Source organism: Bombus impatiens, unplaced genomic scaffold, assembly GCF_000188095.3.
Source record: "Bombus impatiens unplaced genomic scaffold, BIMP_2.2 scf_1079, whole genome shotgun sequence".
NCBI classification, from domain to species: domain Eukaryota; kingdom Metazoa; phylum Arthropoda; class Insecta; order Hymenoptera; family Apidae; genus Bombus; species Bombus impatiens.
The window spans coordinates 262,057-282,636 of NT_177498.1; the positions used below are offsets into that span (position 1 = coordinate 262,057).

General features: G+C 25.8%; 3 protein-coding genes across 15 annotated transcripts; 1 reads left to right on the top strand and 2 right to left on the bottom strand.

The window, feature by feature from the left end:
- The first annotated feature begins 138 nt into the window (after positions 1-138).
- On the top strand, positions 139-3,325 carry LOC100745189. 3 transcript variants are annotated; one of them, XM_012391510.2, is made up of 5 exons: positions 139-273; positions 655-740; positions 1,606-1,741; positions 2,278-2,333; positions 3,110-3,325. In XM_012391510.2, exons 2-5 carry the CDS (start codon positions 666-668, stop codon positions 3,239-3,241), a joined length of 399 nt encoding a protein of 132 aa, XP_012246933.1. In that variant the 5' UTR covers positions 139-273; positions 655-665; the 3' UTR covers positions 3,242-3,325. The 3 variants fall into 3 exon arrangements, with proteins under 3 accessions (XP_012246933.1, XP_033179514.1, XP_033179515.1); XM_033323623.1 differs by having other exon boundaries at positions 145-246; XM_033323624.1 differs by having other exon boundaries at positions 168-186.
- A 1,278-nt stretch (positions 3,326-4,603) lies between these two features.
- On the bottom strand, positions 4,604-10,580 carry LOC100745315 (tyrosine-protein kinase hopscotch). 2 transcript variants are annotated; one of them, XM_003493362.4, is made up of 12 exons: positions 10,363-10,580; positions 9,709-10,007; positions 9,115-9,474; positions 8,187-8,390; positions 7,818-8,098; positions 7,411-7,735; positions 6,836-7,225; positions 6,182-6,558; positions 5,916-6,112; positions 5,462-5,746; positions 5,020-5,357; positions 4,604-4,947 (listed from the first exon to the last, which is right to left on the bottom strand). In XM_003493362.4, the coding sequence occupies exons 1-12, from the start codon at positions 10,462-10,464 to the stop codon at positions 4,614-4,616; spliced, it is 3,492 nt and encodes a 1,163-aa protein (XP_003493410.1). In that variant the 5' UTR covers positions 10,465-10,580; the 3' UTR covers positions 4,604-4,613. The 2 variants fall into 2 exon arrangements, with proteins under 2 accessions (XP_003493410.1, XP_033179511.1); XM_033323620.1 differs by having other exon boundaries at positions 4,869-4,965.
- A 1,131-nt stretch (positions 10,581-11,711) lies between these two features.
- On the bottom strand, positions 11,712-20,574 carry LOC100745512 (liprin-beta-1). Of its 10 annotated transcripts, XM_024371022.2 has the most exons (13): positions 19,355-19,515; positions 17,669-17,841; positions 16,970-17,094; positions 16,664-16,895; positions 16,003-16,164; positions 15,693-15,824; positions 15,413-15,587; positions 14,725-15,017; positions 14,488-14,664; positions 13,629-13,813; positions 13,442-13,553; positions 12,819-13,000; positions 11,712-11,837 (listed from the first exon to the last, which is right to left on the bottom strand). In XM_024371022.2, the coding sequence occupies exons 1-12, from the start codon at positions 19,374-19,376 to the stop codon at positions 12,842-12,844; spliced, it is 1,947 nt and encodes a 648-aa protein (XP_024226790.2). In that variant the 5' UTR covers positions 19,377-19,515; the 3' UTR covers positions 11,712-11,837; positions 12,819-12,841. The 10 variants fall into 10 exon arrangements, with proteins under 10 accessions (XP_024226790.2, XP_012246851.2, XP_024226789.2 ...); XM_012391428.3 differs by having other exon boundaries at positions 13,442-13,813; positions 15,506-15,587; XM_024371021.2 differs by having other exon boundaries at positions 12,904-13,000; positions 13,442-13,813.
- Between the last annotated feature and the right edge of the window lie 6 nt (positions 20,575-20,580).

A 20,580-nucleotide genomic window follows, 5' to 3' on the forward strand; every position in this document is an offset into this window, starting at 1 on the left:
TTCAATATTTTTGCAATATGCTATTAAATAATATGTAAAATAAATATTAAGTTTAACAGAATATCGAAAAATTGTTATTTGCGATTTTAAAACAAAATCGATTAATCGATATAGGATTATCGATAGTTCTTCATAATCTCCAACAACTTCAACATAAGGATCCCGTTAGTCAGTATTGCGTCGATTAGTCAGTATTGCGTCGCTTGCAAGTGTAAATTTCCACGTTTCCTCATTTTAGTGTGATAGGTATTGTTACAGCGTTGATTTATTAAAGTACAGTATTTTTATAATTATATTTGATATTAGTTGGAATATCTTTTTAAGAAAAACAACTATTTTAAAATTAAATATGGTTCTTTTAGTAACACGTGTTAATCTTAGTCATTCGTCCTTTGTGTGATCAATTCGTACAAGTTTGTAGTTTATACATACATATTTTTAATTAATTGATATGAAATGTATAATTATTTTCAACATTTATATTTCCTTAAATATATTTTATGTTAATTGAATTATAGCATTATATCTGTAGGCAGGCATATATATTCATAATTGCTCATAGGTTAATTAATAATAAAGTAGAATTTCATATAAAGTAAATATCTTAGATAGATATTAATTATTTTCTTAAAATATTAAATTATGTTTTTGCAGATACTGTAAACATGCAGTTACACATCAGAGGTGAACATACAACTGTGGTCGAGTCACATGAAAATGAGACTATTGCAGACATAAAGGTATGGTAGAAAAAATAGTTATTGTAATTAATATTAATATTAATATTAATAGTTATTGTAAAAAATATTGTTATTGTAATTAGTTTATTACAGAATTTAATTTGATACAATATGTTTTCTGAAATGTGCTCTTTGAAATAAGAAAAGAGTCTTTTTGTTTCCTACATATTTATATATTATAAGTGAAAGGTCTTTATTTACATTAATTAAAAAATAATTTGAAATATATTATCTTTTATCACAATATTCTATTGACAATATTTTTATTTTTAAAAACATAAATAATTTTCAATAATTAAAATTAATGTATATATAATTAAATTATTTATAGATAGAAACTTTATTTTCCTGTCTTTTGGACTTTAAAAGGGGGTTGGCATGTAATATAAATAATTATTCTATATATAAGTAATTGTTATGTATGTATAAAATCGATAATATTATCTTGATATGTATTTAATCATTTGCGTCGCAATGATAATCTGGAGTCTAAGCTTTATGCCTCTGGAACGAGCAACGACGCAATATCAAATGACAAACTTATGAGCTGGTGGTCAAATAAATCTTTCATTGAACACCATTCGCGAATGTATGTCAACAGTTATACGAATTAAAGAAACTTTGAAATTTTTAAAGGAAATAATATTGATATGTGATAAGGCAATTAAACACTTGTTTATAATATAGTGATAACGATATAATTTTCTTTTATATTCTTTAGTATCTTATCACTGTAGTAAATATTTTAAAAGTGCTGTAGGTAAATAATACTATTTGCCATGAAGTGATGAAAGATTAGATCCTAGAGCCTTTAATAATTAAATATAAGATAATAATAATTAAAATTTATTTTAATTTTTTCCAGAGAAAAATTGTTGAGACAAAGGGTGCTGTAAATACAGAATTTAACTTGTACTGTTCTGGTCTCTTATTAGAAAACGATACTCTAGTTGGAGATCTTACATCAAATGTTCTAGAATTAACAGTTTCTCTTCCTGGTGGTAAGTTTTGACAATTAAGAAAATTTTTATTCTTTTCGAAATTTATATATTATTAGGGATGTGGGAAATATCTGGGATTTTAAGAATTTAGAGAACCTGAACATCATTTTGAGATTAGTTTGCATACGACTATGTTATGGGTTGGGCAGACACTGTATTTGCATTTATTGTAATTCACAGACTTCCCGAACTGTATTATATGCCTAATTTAATCTTTTTATGAGAATCACATACTAAAACTATTGCAAGTATCTATCTAAGTAATTAAAAGTTACTTTTATGTGTTATATTAATAGTTTGAAACTATTGTCAGAAACAATATATTAATATAAGACATGTTGTTAAATATCTATCCTAAGATAGTCTCAAACCTTGATTCTCGAAATTCTTGGAAATCCCTATATTTTCAAAATCTCAAGATGGTTTCAGGAATCAGACTCTACGTTTTCGTACACCTCTAGATATTATTGATCTTTAAGTTTACAAATATAAAATTATTTTAACATAAATAATCAAGTATTACTTTAATTTTTAAGGTAAGGTCCATGGATCTTTAGCGCGTGCTGGAAAAGTAAAAGCTCAAACTCCAAAGGTAATTAAGTCATACAATATTCATACATAGTCATACAAAATTAAGGAAAAATAGATATTGTAGACTAATGTACTAAATTCTAAAATCAGCTTAAATAACATCTTATCATCTATTCAAATATGCATCTATCATATAAAACAACACATTGATTCTACATTGTAAGACAATCCGGTATCAACGTACATAACACACATTTCTTTGTTAATTTTTAAAATGATTAAAACATTCGTAAGAAATATACAGTTTAAAGTCACATTTAGTCAATTCTTAACTCTTTGCTCTTAGAATATTAACTGTACCAATACAATATTTTTGATGTCATATGATAAACATATTCACTTTATATAATTATTGAACTCGAACTTTTTATTGAAAAATATTTTTCTCTCTTTTTTCTTTTTTTTTTCAAAAATACTATCATATGGTGAATTCATGTAGAAAGAAGTAAAACTTCAGATATATCAAGAAAAATTATATATTGACAAGGACTCGGATAATCAGCAACTATCTTGGTTTTATCAATTAGAAAATCATAGAATATTTCATTGTAGAAAGAATTTATCAATTATTTTGATTAGAATCAACAGTATGATTAAAAGAAAAGAATGAATATATCTCTTTCCAACAATACTCTTTGAAATAATCACTAGGACAAGTATTATAGAAAATATCACGCATAGAAAGCAGAAATTATAATGAATGTTTCAATTTTCGTAAATTTGCCTTACTACATTTTTTTTTTAATATTATTTCAAATATTCTTTTCCATTACACAGGTGGAGAAACAAGAAAAGAGTAAAAAGAAAACAGGTCGAGCTAAAAGGCGGATTCAATACAATCGAAGATTCGTTAACGTGGTTCAAACTTACAGTCGTCGACGTGGACCGAACGCTAATTCAAATTCATAATTATATGCATATATATTTATATATATGTATATATACATATATACATCGTGTAATTGTGAAAACGAAATAAAAAATTAAATGTAACCATTTCTTTATTCATTTCTTACTCTTTGTAATTGTATTAGCATTTATAGAATATTTCGATATATTACAGTAACAATTCGATTGAAAGTTTAAAACTTCATTTCAATTGTTTGATATTAAAATTTTTAATATTAAACAGAGTTATTGATCAATGTAATAAAATTTTTATAAAAATACTATGTAATCCTAATTAAAAAGCATTTAGTTTATGTTAACAAATTTCCGAAATATTTTGGTTGAAAATATTTACAAAAGATAGACAAATATTAAGACTACAAAATAAGTTTTAAATTTCTTTGACAAGAACATATTACATAGTTTACAAAAATTACATATACATATGTACAGATTTTTGATAAGATTATTTTAAGTATACATATATCTTAACTTTTGTAGCACTATGTGTACGCTTGTGTAATATTATATGTAGATATACATATATTAGATAAATATACACATATATTTCAGAAATAAACTTTTCTACGAAAGAGATCAATTAAATTTGTGCTTAAAGATTAATATCGTGAAAAGACGTATTAGTTTTTTTTCAATATTAACAAACTACAGTATAATATATTATACGAACTTTACTTATTTAGGCTTAATTCTTAATGATACTGTAATGAATATACCAATTCAACAAATCTTTTTATGTTTATTGTATTAAACATATATATGATTGCAGTTACTTAACTGTTACAAATATTATTTTTTCATCTTAATCTCAATTTTGTGATATAATTAATGAAATGATCATTTATTTCTTACAAAAAGCAAAGATACTAATTTTTTTACAATAAGTATTTACTTGTATGTAAAAAGAACTCCTATATATACATATACACAAGGAAAGAATTCTGTGGAATTCATTCTACTTTATACTAAATTGTATCTCTTTACAAATTCACAATTTAAATTTATTTTCGTAATGCTAAAGTAAATAATATATGACAACAGGAAATAGCTACATTAATACCTTCCCTTTTGAATAATTACAACAATTACTTATAATAATAATTTCATATAAATTTTTTAATTAAGGTCAAGTTATACTCTAAGTAAAACGTACCAATTTGCATATTTACTTAACTATTAAATTTGAATTAATATATTGCTACTTAATGTTCATAAATTTGAAAAAGTTCAATTTAACTTTGATAAATAGATATACCAAAGTTCCATAAATTATTAAAATTAAAATTGTACAAATTTTTTACATAATTTAAAGTTAAAATTGCCTAACTTACACTTAATTTCATATGTATTTTTTATTTTCTATCTTTGCTTTTTAGTATTGAGCAAGAAGATCTTTAATATCCTTGCAAAGAGTTGCAAAATCTGGTCTCTGATGGCTTTGTAAATGCCAGCAAGGATACATGAGTTTTACATAAATTGCTTGTGGACAAGTAGATGGACAAGGAAGACGAGTACCTCTTTCTAATGCAGCCAACAATTCAGTACTTCCTTTTTCTTGTTCATTTTGAAGACGGTCTATACTTGAATCAAGGCCGGGTAAACGTGGTTCTTCTCCAAAGCCAAATGTTTCATACATTGTCACACCAAATGACCATACATCTGATCGAGTAGAAAATTTTCCATCTCTAATACTTTCTGGAGCATACCTTAAAAAGAAAGGCTTTCTAGAATAGAATAGAAACTCAAGAACACATAATTTCGTTATATCTGTAACTTACCATTTAATTGGAAGGCCTCGATCAGTTTGTAAAATGTAGTAATCATTTTTTCCAGTAACTTGAGCTAATCCAAAATCACTGATTTTAACTTTATTTTCATCTGCAACTAAAATGTTTCTTGCAGCAAGATCTCTATGAACAATACTCATACTACCTAAATAATCCATTCCTGTTGCAATATCTAAAGCAAACCCTAATAGTCTTTTATGAGTCAATTCTTGTTTGTGAATTGTTAGATAACTTTGCAATGAACCATGTTTTACATATTCCATTACCAAACAAACTTCAGGTTCTGATATTACACCGAGAATTTCCACTACATTTGGATGTTTCAAGGTCTGCAATTTCATTTGATTAATATCTATTACAGTTTTAATATTGCAATATTAATATTAAATTGCACAAAAAATAAATTAAAAGTTAACTGAATCATTAAATTAACCTTCATTATAGCAATCTCTCTTTCAAAGTCTCTTATATCTGCTTCAAGTGCTCTTGTTTTCAATTTTTTTATAGCAACTTGTTGTGGTTCAATATCTTTCCCATTTTCTCTTTCCAAAGTACCTCTATAAACTTCCCCATAAAAACCTTGACCGATTCTGCCTTGCAGAATTATATTACAATCGATATCTAATTCATAAATGCCTCGCATTTGACCTAAAGAACCATTGCTACTTCTTCCAGATCCACAATCTTCTTCTGTTCCAGGTTCACTTCTTCCCATTACCTATTTTTATATTAATATTATGTGTTAAGTTTATTATAATTAATTAAAACCATTAATTTTTAGAAAACACGATTTGGTTAAATTATTTTTATTCTTTAAACTTATAAGTAGCAACTATTAAATTTAGATGTTGAAATATATTCAATCAATTAATTTATTATTTTATTACCTCGCCTAAATCACCAGGGTGTCCTATTCGTAGAGCTTGAGTGGAGTGTTCAATACAGTTCATGTTAGGAATGTTATTTTGAGAAATTGAACACCCTTCTGAATCTCTTCTTGCATTAGATAACCAACCTAAATATGCAGAGAGGTCTTCTGTACTGCCTATATAATTATCATTGGTGTTAATTAAACTTTGTATGCCTAAAATTTAAATAAAATAAAGTTTTAAATTTTGTTAAAACAATGTTACTATAGCAAAGAAACTCTTACTATCATCAGTGCCATTCCATTGAAGACTTGTATTGTCTGTAGAAAGACTACTACTTCTTGATTCACTATTTATTGACCTATTATCGCTGGAGTCAGAGTTATCTTGCTCAAATTTTTTCAATTCAGGAGTAAGTGTTTTAGGAAAAGCTGTTGCGTACGTATGACTTCTGCGAGAATTGTATACTTGATACAGAATTTGATTAATGTCTCTCATAATTGCTTGAGGTTGTTTTCTAGAACCACTTGAATCTCCCCAACATTCAAGCATCAACCTATATACGTCCATAGGACAACCATTTGGAATAGGTAAACGTTTTCCAGATTCATAATATTTCTTCATAATAGCAGTATTTCGGAATTCTTGTAATGTGGCTCCCCTAGGATTAAATAGCATACACACATATTAAATTTTATTTTTATAAATTTTACTTTTATTTGTTAAATCAATGCTAAATCATAATTGGACTTATAAAATATTTGTGATAAATTACTATATTATTAAACACACGTGTTTTATAATTTATGCTATTAAAACAAGTTTATTTTATTTACTACATAGTTTTATACTATGAAAACAATTCTATGACTAAACTAAATCAAAATTATAATGAAATAACAAACGATTTGTAGATTTTGTTTATTAAAAAGCTTTACCTAGCAAATATTTGCCAAATTGTTGTTCCAACAGCCCAAACATCTGCCTGAAAACTATGTCTAGCCAATTCTGGATCATTATAAGTTTCTGGAGGTAACCAGTGAATATCTGTTTCTTTATATACAAATATCCCCGGATCGGCAAGTTTTACGACAAAACTATTATTAGTATGGGCATGTACTAGCAGTTTATTGCATCTAATGTTACCATGAACTACACCATTCTCTTCAAGATGCCAAAGAGCAGTGGCTAAACAAGCTGTTGCTTCTACCATATCTACAGTTTTGATAGTTTGAGAAGAAGAACTACGTAAATATTCATCAAGAGAGCCATGTCGTACCAATTCCAGAAGCATCCCAATGGATGGTGTTACTGTTAAACCATATAATCTAATACAACATATAAAGTCATTGTAGTATAAATATGATATACATAAATTTAAAAATGTTACTAATATTTGTTATACTATAACTTAAGATATTTTAATTATTACATTATTTCATATAATATTAAAATATAGGAAATTACGATTTATATTTATTTTATGTGCCAATCTATTCAAAATGTTATTCACCTTACAACAGCGTTTGAACGCAATAGGGACCATTTTCCAGCAAGTTCCAAAAATTCTTTTGTAAAATGTATTTCTTCTTCTTGTTTTAAAATTTTCAGAGCAACTTCTAATTTTTTTCCTTTAGTTAATCTCCAAATTGCTCTATAAAGAGCTGTTGGTGAATATTGTTGAATCCTAGTAGTTCTTAAAAAAGGTTTGTAAATTTCTAACTGATTTTGAGGTACACAACGAGGTCCAGTTTCTAAAACTGAAGCAACTATTTGTTCATCAGCTGCAACTTCACTAACTGCACTTTCAGGAGCACAAAGTAATAATGATGATTTATCTAAAAAAGCAAGTTAATTCTTTCTCTTATTAACATTATTACAACAGATCAAAATAAAACTAAAAAAACGTTCTTAATTTACCATATTCTGATGGCGGTAAACATTCTGAAAGATATGGCTGTCCTTCGGAATCTTGGAAAGATGAGACACATTGTGCCAATGTATTGTATCGACTAGAAACACCAGTAATAGTGAAATCATCTGATTCAATCCTTTCTTCTATTCTCTTTGAAAATAATTTTCCTTCCTTATTGCATGCATCTAAATAATATACATTGTACTCTGTTTCACTCTCTCTAAGTATATAAGAACCTGGTTTATTAGCACGCTTTTGTTGGAGTTTCATATATGAAAATTCTTGCCTAAAATAAAATTTTAATGTTATGTTCTTATACTTTTATAAAATTTTATACTGTAACACTATATTAAATTAAGTAAATGAAATCTTACCCAACTGGACCATGACATTTTAATTTATGTAACCTTTCTAAAGAAGGAGTGACAATTTCTCCACATAAATTAAATGTCCATTTAACTGCTAGGCGATAGTAACCATCCAGAGCAGAAACAAAGGACACTAAAATTGCATTGTTCAAAAATATTAAGTATGAAGGTATACCATTCTTTCTTGATATTTCCACTGTGTTATCTTGTCTAGAAAATAATAGAAATATTAAAATTTGAAGTACTGAAATATTACAAACAAAAAGGTGTTAATTATGATATTATATTAAGATGTTCAGTGCTCAAAGGAAAAGAATTTTAGTTAAATTTTATTACGTTAAGTTTCAATATTTAAGAGAAAAATAGTAGTAGTACTAAATTTGATTTTTCTTAAGAAAGAATATTTTTATTACAATACGTAATAGTTTCAAATCAAATTTAATTTCTATAATAATGGTTCGACACAGAAATTGCGACTATGAATAAATGACAATTATAATTTTATATCAACAAGATCTATAAGAACAAGAACTATTTTTACTAAAAAATATTGCCTTTTACTAAGAAAAAAAAGGAAACTATTCCTACAGATAAAGATAATATTTTTAATTTTCTTTAAAAATAAAATATACAAAGTATATATAAACGATAATAATATAATGTATTCAATTGTGATATATTAAATACAATTTACAAACAAGTATTTCTTATGAAACGATAGTATCCTCTATCTTATTCTTTCTGTAGACAATTGAATAGTAAACTACTGAATAACAAAAAAGATTTGAGTATAAAAATATTAAAGATTGATTTCATTATAATGCATAATACTGTTTCTACTACAAAAAGACATTTTTCTGATAAAAAATGTAAAAATTACGTTTAAATCTTGTTTCTAATATTTATCTATTATATTTAACAATAAATTTAAAACCTTATAGAAACAAAACATAAATCTTCGATTGCACATAATGTAATCCATGGATTAGTAATTGTTTCACAATATTTTACTTCATTAAAATTGACCCTTAAAGTAATTTTTGCTGGAGGATCTTGAAGACCTCTATCCATTAAAGCTTCATATTCTTCATATGGGTAATTTGGTGCCATACATTCAAATTGTTTCAAATACTGTTCTTTAACATAATTTGCATCATATCCAGATATTTTACGAAGTGCATTCTGAATTGGTTTTTTAATAAAAAATGCATGACGCTTTATACATTCTTTAGGAATATATTTTCTGTATTCCGCTTGCACTGTTTCTCTTGATATTTTTTTTTCTAACATCACTCTATAAAAAGACAACAAAAATTGAATTAATATTTTACAAAACTCGAACTTTATTTAATTAATAAAACCCATACCAGAATCAAAAAGCAAATTAATTGAAATAATAATTCTTACAAATTCCATATTTATAAAAATATTTCATAAATAACAATATAAAATATTTCTATATTACACTAAAAATGAAAATATAAATAAATAAATCATTAGGTGATTGAATTAAATACATTATACAAACCTATACATATCACTAACACCAAGACCAATTAATTCTTGTTTATGTCTTTCATAAACAATGTCTGGTACGTTACTATCCATAACATCTGAACGTGCCTGTTGAAAATAATAATCGTAGGCTTTTATGTCAACCTGCTTTAGTCTGTGTAAGCTTGAAGGTTTAAATCTTAACCGAAAGTCATATTTGTTTTTATCTTTCATTTCCAGGGGGTATGCTGATGGATACCAAAGTTTCGTATAATGATCTCTAAGAGTAAAAAGATGCCTGGCTACTGGACCTATATCAAGAGATTTACAGGCCTAAAAAATGATTCTTTATGTAAATAAAAATGCAAATTTAAATATTTGCTAAAATAAATAGGATAAATTTAATTTAAAAAGTTGTTATTATATTCTTGTACACATTACATTACATTTTTTATTAAGTCTAAGTTTCATCAAAATTTATATTAGATCTTTAAACAGTTAAAGTGAAAAATGAATTTTAATTCAATTTTAATTTCACTCAACACACACATTCAAGTTTAGTTGATATTTGCAAAATACCAATAAAATTATTCAATATCTTGTAAAATTCTAAATAAAATATTCATTTAACCTCAAAATAATAAGAAATAGAATTATGAGGAAATATAGTTTTTTAAAATTATTTTACCTTAATACAAAGGTCTTCAATTGTTTGTCCATAAGTAATTGTAAGAGATAATTCCTTGTCTTCGTTCGCAACATAAACGATCGCTGAACAATCGTTTTCCATTGTTAATACAGTTATACGTTATTTTCACATTTTGTTACTTCAGTTGCTCATAGTATATTGTTTATTTACAATGCGAGTTTGGAGTTTGCATTAACACGCATGCACGGGTGTATATGACCACGACCGTGTGCGCATGGCAATGAAAACGAATGAATGAATATGAATGATCATACATATATGTATATAACAACAATATACATACATATGTACTTATATACAGACCATGAATATATAAAATTAATTGAATATTTCAATTTATTTACGTAATAAATAATTTTGTTGACAATAAAATTTTACAAACATAAATTATTTATATATATGATAGAGAGTCAGATTAACAATAAAGTGATAATTATATTTAAATTATACAAAATAATTTTATTCATATAAATCGAATTTGGTATATAGATTGCGATTTTCACTTATTTATTTAAATATTGGTACAATGATATAAACTTTCAACCGATGCAATTTTGTTTAAACATTTAATATCTACAAATATATAGTTAAATAATATAAAATATAAATTTACTCAATTACCTTAAATTATTTAATTTATATGTTAAATGACTTATAATTGAAATTAAATAAATTGTACTTACTTTCAAAATGTGATTAAATTCTAACCAACTTTTATTATTCAATTTTGAACCTTATAAGGTTCTTCATTTAGGGTAGAACAGGGTTTTACTGTATTGATTTAGAAAATAACATAAGATATAGAAGTATTGTTTAGCTAAATAAAATCCAAGAACTTGTTATTTAATAAATTTATGAAATATTACACTTTTATTCTGTTTACAGTTTAGAAGCTTCAATTAATGAATACTGGTATACACAATTTTTAAAATTTAAAATGATCAATATTGTAATATTTTCATTACTTAATTTTAGTCAAGAATATAATAAAACAAAAGTAGTAATAAAATTAAGTGCAGAGGTAACTGCAGAGGTAATATAAACATTATTACAATTTACGTTTTATTCTTCATAAATATGCATGCTAATTAATTATTCATATTTTTAAACGGCTAAAACTTGTACTATAATTTTTATAAAATTTAATGTTCCCATTATGCAAATATTGTTTCCTTTTCATGATATGAAAGTACTGTATGATATTGTAAAATTGTACAATAGAAAAGTAAATAAATATATTGAAAACATATTATACTTTTTCTAGAAAAATCATTTCTATTAAGACAATAGTCTATTTAATTTTTTAAAAAAGATTTTTGTTATACAAGATTAAATAGTAAGGCTTAGTCTAAGAAGATGAAACAATGGTCCCTAGAACATTTTTCTTATTTACAGGCGTAATTACTTTTGTCAGATGCAACCAATAACTCTTCTCTGTCTATTATCTCCTGGCTCTGGAAAACATATGGTAGTATTTAATACATTTAAATAATTAAATATTTTATATATTAAATGCAGTATGTGAATAGATAAAGTGAAGTGAAATAAGTAGATAAGTGATTACAATAATGTACTAACTTACCTCCTTAAGCATTTAATTAATAAATGACTAATTTATTAATAAATAAAGAAATAACAATTGTAATAAATATATATGAAATATATGTAAATGCTCGTGAATGAACAAATTATCATATATTATAATAAAACATGTAATAAAATATGAAATAAAATATGTAATACCTAACAATCTTGTTACAACATAAAATATGATAAAAATATAGAAAAGTTTATTAGAAAATTAAACTTTTTTTTAAATAATAAGAATATTAATATAAAAATCATAATTTATTTATTATATATTTTTTCCCAAATATGATATAATATATGCATATAACTATTTTGTGTATATTAGTTAGGAAACTGAGATTTTTGGGCGATTATATCCAAAAACATATAATTAAAAAATTATAATAAAATGATTATATCTTTGTATTATTTATTAACAACAGAACCAATTCTTTCGTATTTGTCGACTTTCAAAATTAATTACGAAAAATTAAAATTTTTTTGAATAATAGCTCTTAATAAAATAAATGTTCATCAACTAGATCAGTGAAGAATGTTATTGATATACAATTTTTCAATTTAAACATTTTAAGTACTATCCTAAAATATTTGTAGTTTAAATATTTTAATTGCTATCTTAAAATTTCACTATTTTTATAATTTAAATGATTCTAAATATAAAAATGCAATGATGAATTTAAGATTACTATTTTGATATAGTAAGCAATATTAAACAATAGATAACAAGTATAATGTAAAAGAATATTTATATGATACATGAAACCATATATTTAATGAACTATCTGTTAAATATGAGATATAAGTTAGTAAAAAATTCGTATTAGTATTAGTCGAGTTAAACTTACGAGACTGTGATCTGTGACTATTGTTAGAATGTAGGTGAATTCAAGTTAGGGCTGCCTGGTGTCGAAGTAGGAGTTGATGGAGTACCTGGTGGTGAAGCATCCAAAGGACAAACCAAATTACCATAATCTGCTTCATTCTTGCTCTTTTTGCGTTTTAAAGTAAACTGAGATTTCTTGGGTACCTAAATCAATTTCATTCTAATTTAATTACAACATTTAAATTTAGTACAAGTTCGATTACATATCATTTATTTAAAGAACATAGACTAATTTTATTTATTAACTGTTACTTTAGTCCATTTAGATTTATTCTTACTTTGACTATTCGCTAATATATTTCCAATTCTAGATTCAGTTTTTATTTATTTTCAGATTTGTACTGAATTGTTGTTATTATAATACATATATAATCCTGTCCTTTTTAAATATTTCCTATTAGTTTAAAGATTAATAAAAATTAAAGATAGAGAATTTTATGATTTTGGATAAAACAATGGAATGATAATGATTTCATTTTAGGTAAGAAAGTATAAAAGATTTTAAAGACATTCCCATTTTTGAAAATAAACCTAATAAAAATTTTTGGAAATAATTTATCTATGCTGCAAAACAATTAAAGTCACCTTTAAACGAGCAGTAAGCGTAAGTGGAACGAATCCAAGGCTACTCTCAATTTCTCTTTTCCTTTGTACAACTTCTCTTCCAAGAATTTGATTGAAATGTGTAGTTAAATGTCTACGAAGAAGAGTTTTTCCTGGAGAAATACTAAGTAATGTGGCCAGTAATTCTGAAGTAAATCTGCCTTCATACATCATTAAACCTCCATGTACTCCAGATCCTCTCATATTTGGTGCATATTCTGCTAAATCAACTACCCTAAGCCATTCCATTACTCGATGATTTGTCCACAGATGAACATTACCACCCTCTGCTCCATTACCATTTGTAGATCTTCTTTCAAGGTTATCAAATTCAAAATTTAGTTCTCGTAAAATCTATAAAATTAGATATATTTTTATTTCAGTATATCTATAAAATTAGATATATTTTCTTTTTGTTTTTAAATTTGATATCTATCTGTTATGTCCCGCGACCTAACCAGATGTTCTCATCCATCCTTCGGTCGGGATGCCCAGCAAATGTTTAAACATATTTGCTCGGACCCGCAATAATCCTAAGGAACCGTTATAAGATATAACATTTTTTCTTTACTCTCGAGGCCCTTAATTGTCATAATATATCCTTCAAGTTAAAACGTTCTTTAGGGTTATTGCTCATTACGGTAAAATATGGGAATAGCGGATTTTCCCACGTACGATGTTCGAAGACCACTTCCACCCGCGAGCGACCGTTGGGGGGGGGGGCGGCCAGCACCCATCACTAGTTCTCCTTATAGACCTCACCATCACCGAACATCATTTGCTACTAACTCTTCGATCAGAAGATACCTTGACTTGCTTACAACTATTCACTCTAAACACTTCTACATTTCTCGCACGCGCCACTCGCAGACACTCAAGTCCCAAAAGTTGTTGGAAATAGAAGTTATATTTAAACGTCATATTTAAAAGTTATAAGTTTCTTTATGTTACTATATCTTAATTTAGATTACTGTAGTTAGTATAATATTTGCAACGAATTAAGTAAAATTATGACATTTTAAGAGTACCTGAATTCCCCGTCTAAGACTTGCAGCATGTAACTGTGCAGTAACTCCAAGATTTAAAAGATCTTCAGTGGTGAGTCTGTGTAACATTCTGCCATCAACTTTACCATTTTGAAAAGCTTCTTTATGTTGTGGTAACCCAATATCATCCAACCATCGCAAAACTGCTGCATTATCCATCTATAATTTCATTAATATTTACGTGTTTGTACAATTCAATCACTAAATTGTAAAAATTACCTTATCTGATCCAAAAAATTCAGCTCCACCACTTTTTTCTGATTCTACCGCATACAATAATTTCTTTCTATGGAGAACATTTTTAATTTCTAATTCCTTTTCTAATTGTTGCTGCGAGCATTCTAACAATTTTGTTCCAGTAGCACCCCATCGCCTCAATTCACCCGCGTAACATTCTAATCCTAAATTTGCAAGCCAATCTCCAATTTCTTCCATTGAAAGTTCTACCAGAGGTTTCTGAATCGATTCTATTTGGGAATTTGTATCTCCTATGATTGTTTTCTCCTCTTCAGCTAAAATAAGAATAATAAAAAAAATTTAATATCATCAAACTAGACTCACTATTAATGTAATGTTATGCTGTATGTTAACAGTAAATGTGAAACAGCAAATAAATAATTTGAAGATACAATAAATATCTTAATGTCCAAAACATATAAATGTTTTAAATACATGGTATTATTACATCATATATGTTAATTACACATGAATTACTTTATAGATCAAAACAAAAAAAATCAACATTTTCATGCAAAACTCAACATAAAACTCGTTTTAGAAAATTAATTGTGATCAACGTTAATATAATATAAATTTTAAAGCCACGATTGCCTGTCATATAAAAAGAACAATTATCTTTTGAAAGAACATTTAAAGATGCATGCTTAAAGGGAAAATCAATCGCAACCTAGAGTAGGTGCAGACAGGCATCTCGCGGAGGCTCCTTTAACGGCGAATGGTACTGTTGTGTGTACTCCAGAAACTAAACTGGGTACCTTACCGAACACTACACCTTTCTTTGAAGAACTCGGTGGCCTAGGAAGACTACTATATTGGCTGGTATGCCTCCCAAATTTCTCTCCCTGCAATAAACCACTAACAATAATGTATTCTTCTATTTTTATCATAAATTTAGTATAACTGTTTATATACCTATTCTGCAAAGAAGTATCTAAATGTCAACTTACATTTGATACAGGACTTGTACTACGGAGTGCAAGATTTTCATGCTCTAAACTTGCTTGTTTAAGCTTCATTTCTGATAAAGAACTCAAGAGCTCTAATTTCTGTGTTTCCAAAGCACTTCTTGACAGTACTTCCTTTAAAAATTAAGACTATTGGAATAAAGTAAAAATAAAAATAAAATAGAAACAAAAAGAAAACAAAGTATATAAAAGTAGGATAAAATTATAAAGATAATATAAATTATGCTATAAAAGAATAACAGCAATATTAATAGAAATATAATCACTATATAAGATAAAATCACCAAATTACTTTTTGTAATGCTTCTTCCATTCTTCTGAGTGACTCCTTCTTTTCTCTAAGCATATTTTCCAATTCTTGAATTTTGTTAGATTGTGCATCTACCTGATCTGACAAAACTGACACTTCCATACGTAATGTCCCACGTTCATTTTCTAATTTTTTTAAACGTTCCTGTAATATTATTTAATACTATGTATAAGATATAATTTATTAATCATTATTATATTATCAATCAACACAAAACACATTTTCACAATTAACATACTCTTTTTAACATAATTCATTTATTAGTATAACAACATTGAATGAAACAAATAATTTAATTTCAAATCATACATATACTATGATATAGAAAGTAAAAAGAATATAAAAGGAAAAATCTATGAAAAATTTTCCTTGTTTTAAATTATTCAGTAAGTATTAATTAAGATATATGAATCTTATCTAATCAATCTCATGTATTCATCTCAAGTTCCATAGCGTAAATAAATTAATATAACTTACTTACGAATTAAAAGATATAAATATTTACAATATTAAATGCAACAAATTCATGATATAATATTCATATCGATTACTCTCCGATCAACTATTTAAATTATACATATTATTGCACACATTTTAATTATCAAAACTTTTTAATATTCTCTATTAGTAGATATCAATATACCTCAGTTTTTGCCTGACACTCGTTCCATTTTTGTACAGCTTGAAAGTGTTGTAGAGAGCAACAATAAGGAAAGTCTTTTCTTCTTAAAAGAAGATTTGATTGTGATTTAGTTCTTTGTTCATGTACTATTCTATTCCTCAATCGTCGTTTCTTTCCTAATTCTAACGATTGATTGTTTCGATTTCCTTTACACTCTTTATTGCCTTGACAGTTATTGGTTTTTGAACAAATGCTGTTCAACCATGTTAAATAAAATCAGTAATTTAAAATTTGCAAATAGCAATAAAAAAATAAAAACACAAAAACCTCATATTATATACTGCAGAACAGAAAGGTGGAAAAGTCCCAATATGTGTTAAATTTGTGGATGCACAGAGATTAGGTACACTTCCCCTCAGATTAACCATTTTAGCATTACCTAATGGACAACTCTAAGAAAATGATATGATTCTTCTAAACATTTTAGAAACACACTCTATTTTTTATATTCTTATTATGTATACATAAAGGCTACTTATATATAAATTAGAAAATTATCATTAATATAATACTAACACTATAACTATAAAAGTTACTAGATAAATATTTTGTTTTTATAATCATATATATATTGTAATACATATATATTGTAATACATATATTATATATGTTATAAACAAATTTATATATTTGTAAATAAACATATATATGTTTACTAAAAACACTTATATGTATATATATAGATAGTCATAAAATTATATGGTATTCAACCTGGTACATCATTACAACAAATTTCTATCCTTAAAAATTATTTCAAGCTCGAAGAAAATGTAAAAGAATCATTATTAATGTATGTGATTTCTCATTTCAATGTTATCTCATTTTATATTTAATAAAATTACAATCTTATATTTTGGAAAGATTAATTTTTCATAAAGTCTTATATACTTTAGATGTTGATAAATAAATTGAAAATCGAGTTATAAATTTTTAATCCTTCTCTTTAAATATTCCCTTATCCATTACCTGGCAAAAACAATTGCCAGATTCATGTATTTGATGCTCAACAAAGCCAATATTTGCAAACTCATCTTCTTCTTGTTCAGAATTTGATGTTCCTGAAGAATCATATTCTTCAGAAGGAGTCCAACTGCTATCCAATTGTTTTGATCTCGACATAATCTTCAATAACTTTAAACCTAGATCAATTTACGTAACTAATCCTTTAAAAAGTTCTATGATTTCTTTCACCAATCTTAATTTTTCTATTCAAATATAAGACAATATAGAAATTTTAATAGACTTTTACAGAGAATTTGTTTCATCAAATAATGTAAAGTGTTGCTAAAGAAATTCTTTTTTAATTATATATGATTTATAAATAGAAGAATTTCTTTTTAATGATATCATTTAATCTTAATCTTGCTGTCTTCTTTTAATTATTAATAGGATCTTTTGTAAGCTCCTTCTTTTCTTAATCCGTTATTAATTTTTTAATCTTAAAGTTATTTACTAATTCCTTCCAATCAGGTATTTTTCTTCATCCCTTATTTTCAATCGTTTTAATGCAAATTAGACTGCACAAAAAATATCAATAAAAAATAATTTTTATGCAACGATCACGACGCGGTTCTGTTCGAAACTAAAATTACCAATCTAAAATTTCTCAAGACGAGAGTAGTCACGTGACGTGATCTATACATAGATCATTCTTTATTTTTCGAAATGCCTAATACGAAAAAATTTTCTAGTTAACATCATTATTGAAATAATATCGTGATTAAATTTGTCATATTCGGAAATCTATATTATTCGTGTAGATTTAAATATACATATTTATTTTCAAACAAAAGAAAGTATATGTTCAAATTTAGAAATTTATAAAATATATATATATTAAACTTATATATTTATAGATATTCAAAAATTTTTACATCTATATAATGCAATAAATGTAAATAAATAAAGTTTGCTTTTTAGATATAATCTAATAGAGTATTATTTTCCAATTTAATATGGAACTAGGATGAAAATCATGATTTTCATATTATTTGTAACAAATAGGATTTTATTGATTACACTATTTGTCACAATTTTTAATTAAAAATTGATATCTATTATATATATTAAATATAATACATATAAGAAAATAGTATTTTGAGATGAGATTACCCCAAATTATAAAATATTTAACATCCTTTGCCATTTTGTATTTTAATTCATGTCTTTATCTGTTTGCAGGTATGTTTGTAAGTATGTCAAATAAATCATTTTTCAAAATCTTTTTTAGAAAAATATATGCAACATTGAAGATTTGAATCTCTATTTATATAAATAAAGTCAAACAAAGTATCATAAACTGTCTCTTATAAAAGCATTGCAGATATCAATTTATCCCTTCTTTTGCATTTTTTACGAATTATTAATTATGATAATTTTAGGTACAACAAATTTTGTGACAAAATATTCTGATGGTGGAGAAGGAGACCTTAAAAAAGTGCAGAATGCTTAACATAGTATGGGTGATACTACTATTGCTTTAACACTGTTCTAATTAATATTTTACTTATTTTGTTAGCAATCCCAAAGTATGCCAAATTATATTTTTTAAGTATATTACTTTATATAACAGAATTTATGTTTTAATCTAGTTCTTTTATTTATATCATCTACAAAATAGAATATAATTGAAATAAACATCCAAATGTTTACCCCATCCAATGGTTGCATCCATTGCAATAAAATTTTAGTAGTATCTGCATCTGGAGGTGAAGGAGGACTTGGAGAATTCTTAATTGCTGTCACAAGATTTTTCGTGGCTTCTTTAACAGAATCCTTCCATTCAGCACTACCATCATTGTTACTTTCCGTACATACACCTGTTAATATATGTATATTATAACATTAATGATCATGTGTCAATTAAAATTAATTAATACCAATTATTATTTATATTTTAAACATAATATACTCATATAATATACTCTTTTTAAATATGATATATGCTGATAAACCAAAGGAATTATACAATGAAAAATCTTACTATACTTCTAATTTTTAATAACTCTAATAATTTCTAAGCTAATTATTATGTATTTTCATACACCTTAACTGAAATTATTTCAAATTAATAATCATAGTTTACCAGAAATAATGTCATCCATTTGTAATAAAGCAGCTTCCAACATCTTACTAGCTTCACTTGATGTTTTTGTAAGAAAAGTTGATTCTCCTGCTTGTATTGTGCTTCCGTTTCTTTCTTCACTTTTACCCATTGCTAATTTCTGTGAATAAAAGGAATCATATATTAAAAGTAATATAAAATAAATGATGAAACATTTGTAATATAATTAAATAATAAAAATGATAAGCATTAGAAAATTTTAAAACTTACTTAAAATAAGTAATTGTAATATATATAACCTAAAAATTTCTGTTTTAAAATTATTTTTAGATTTAAGACATAGTGTGCTTTTGAAAAGTATTTTATTCAAAGGTTCAAATATATAACTTTATTCACAGATTAATAATAAAAGAAAAAAGAAAGAATAATTGCAAGACAGAAAAAGATAAAGTTAACTGTCAAATAGGTCTGCGTTTCAAAATGGCGTGTTTACCTAAATCATTTATATATTGAGAAATGAAATAAAATATAATTAACCATCCTTTATTAATTTACATCTTTTTCACATTTTGTGTGAAAAATGGATATATGTCCCTCTTTCAGTAATTAAACAAAATATACAGTTATAGTACATTTCTGAAAAAAATAACTTACCTCTCTGTACCATGATTTAAATTCGTGCATATAGTTTGAAATTTCCCTAAATCAATTATTGACTCAAATCATAAAACCAATAAAAAGCAACAGGTGTTAAGAACAACGCCCAATAGTTTACCGCCATAGTAGCATTTTGCTCCTTTTTTCTAGCGTTTCG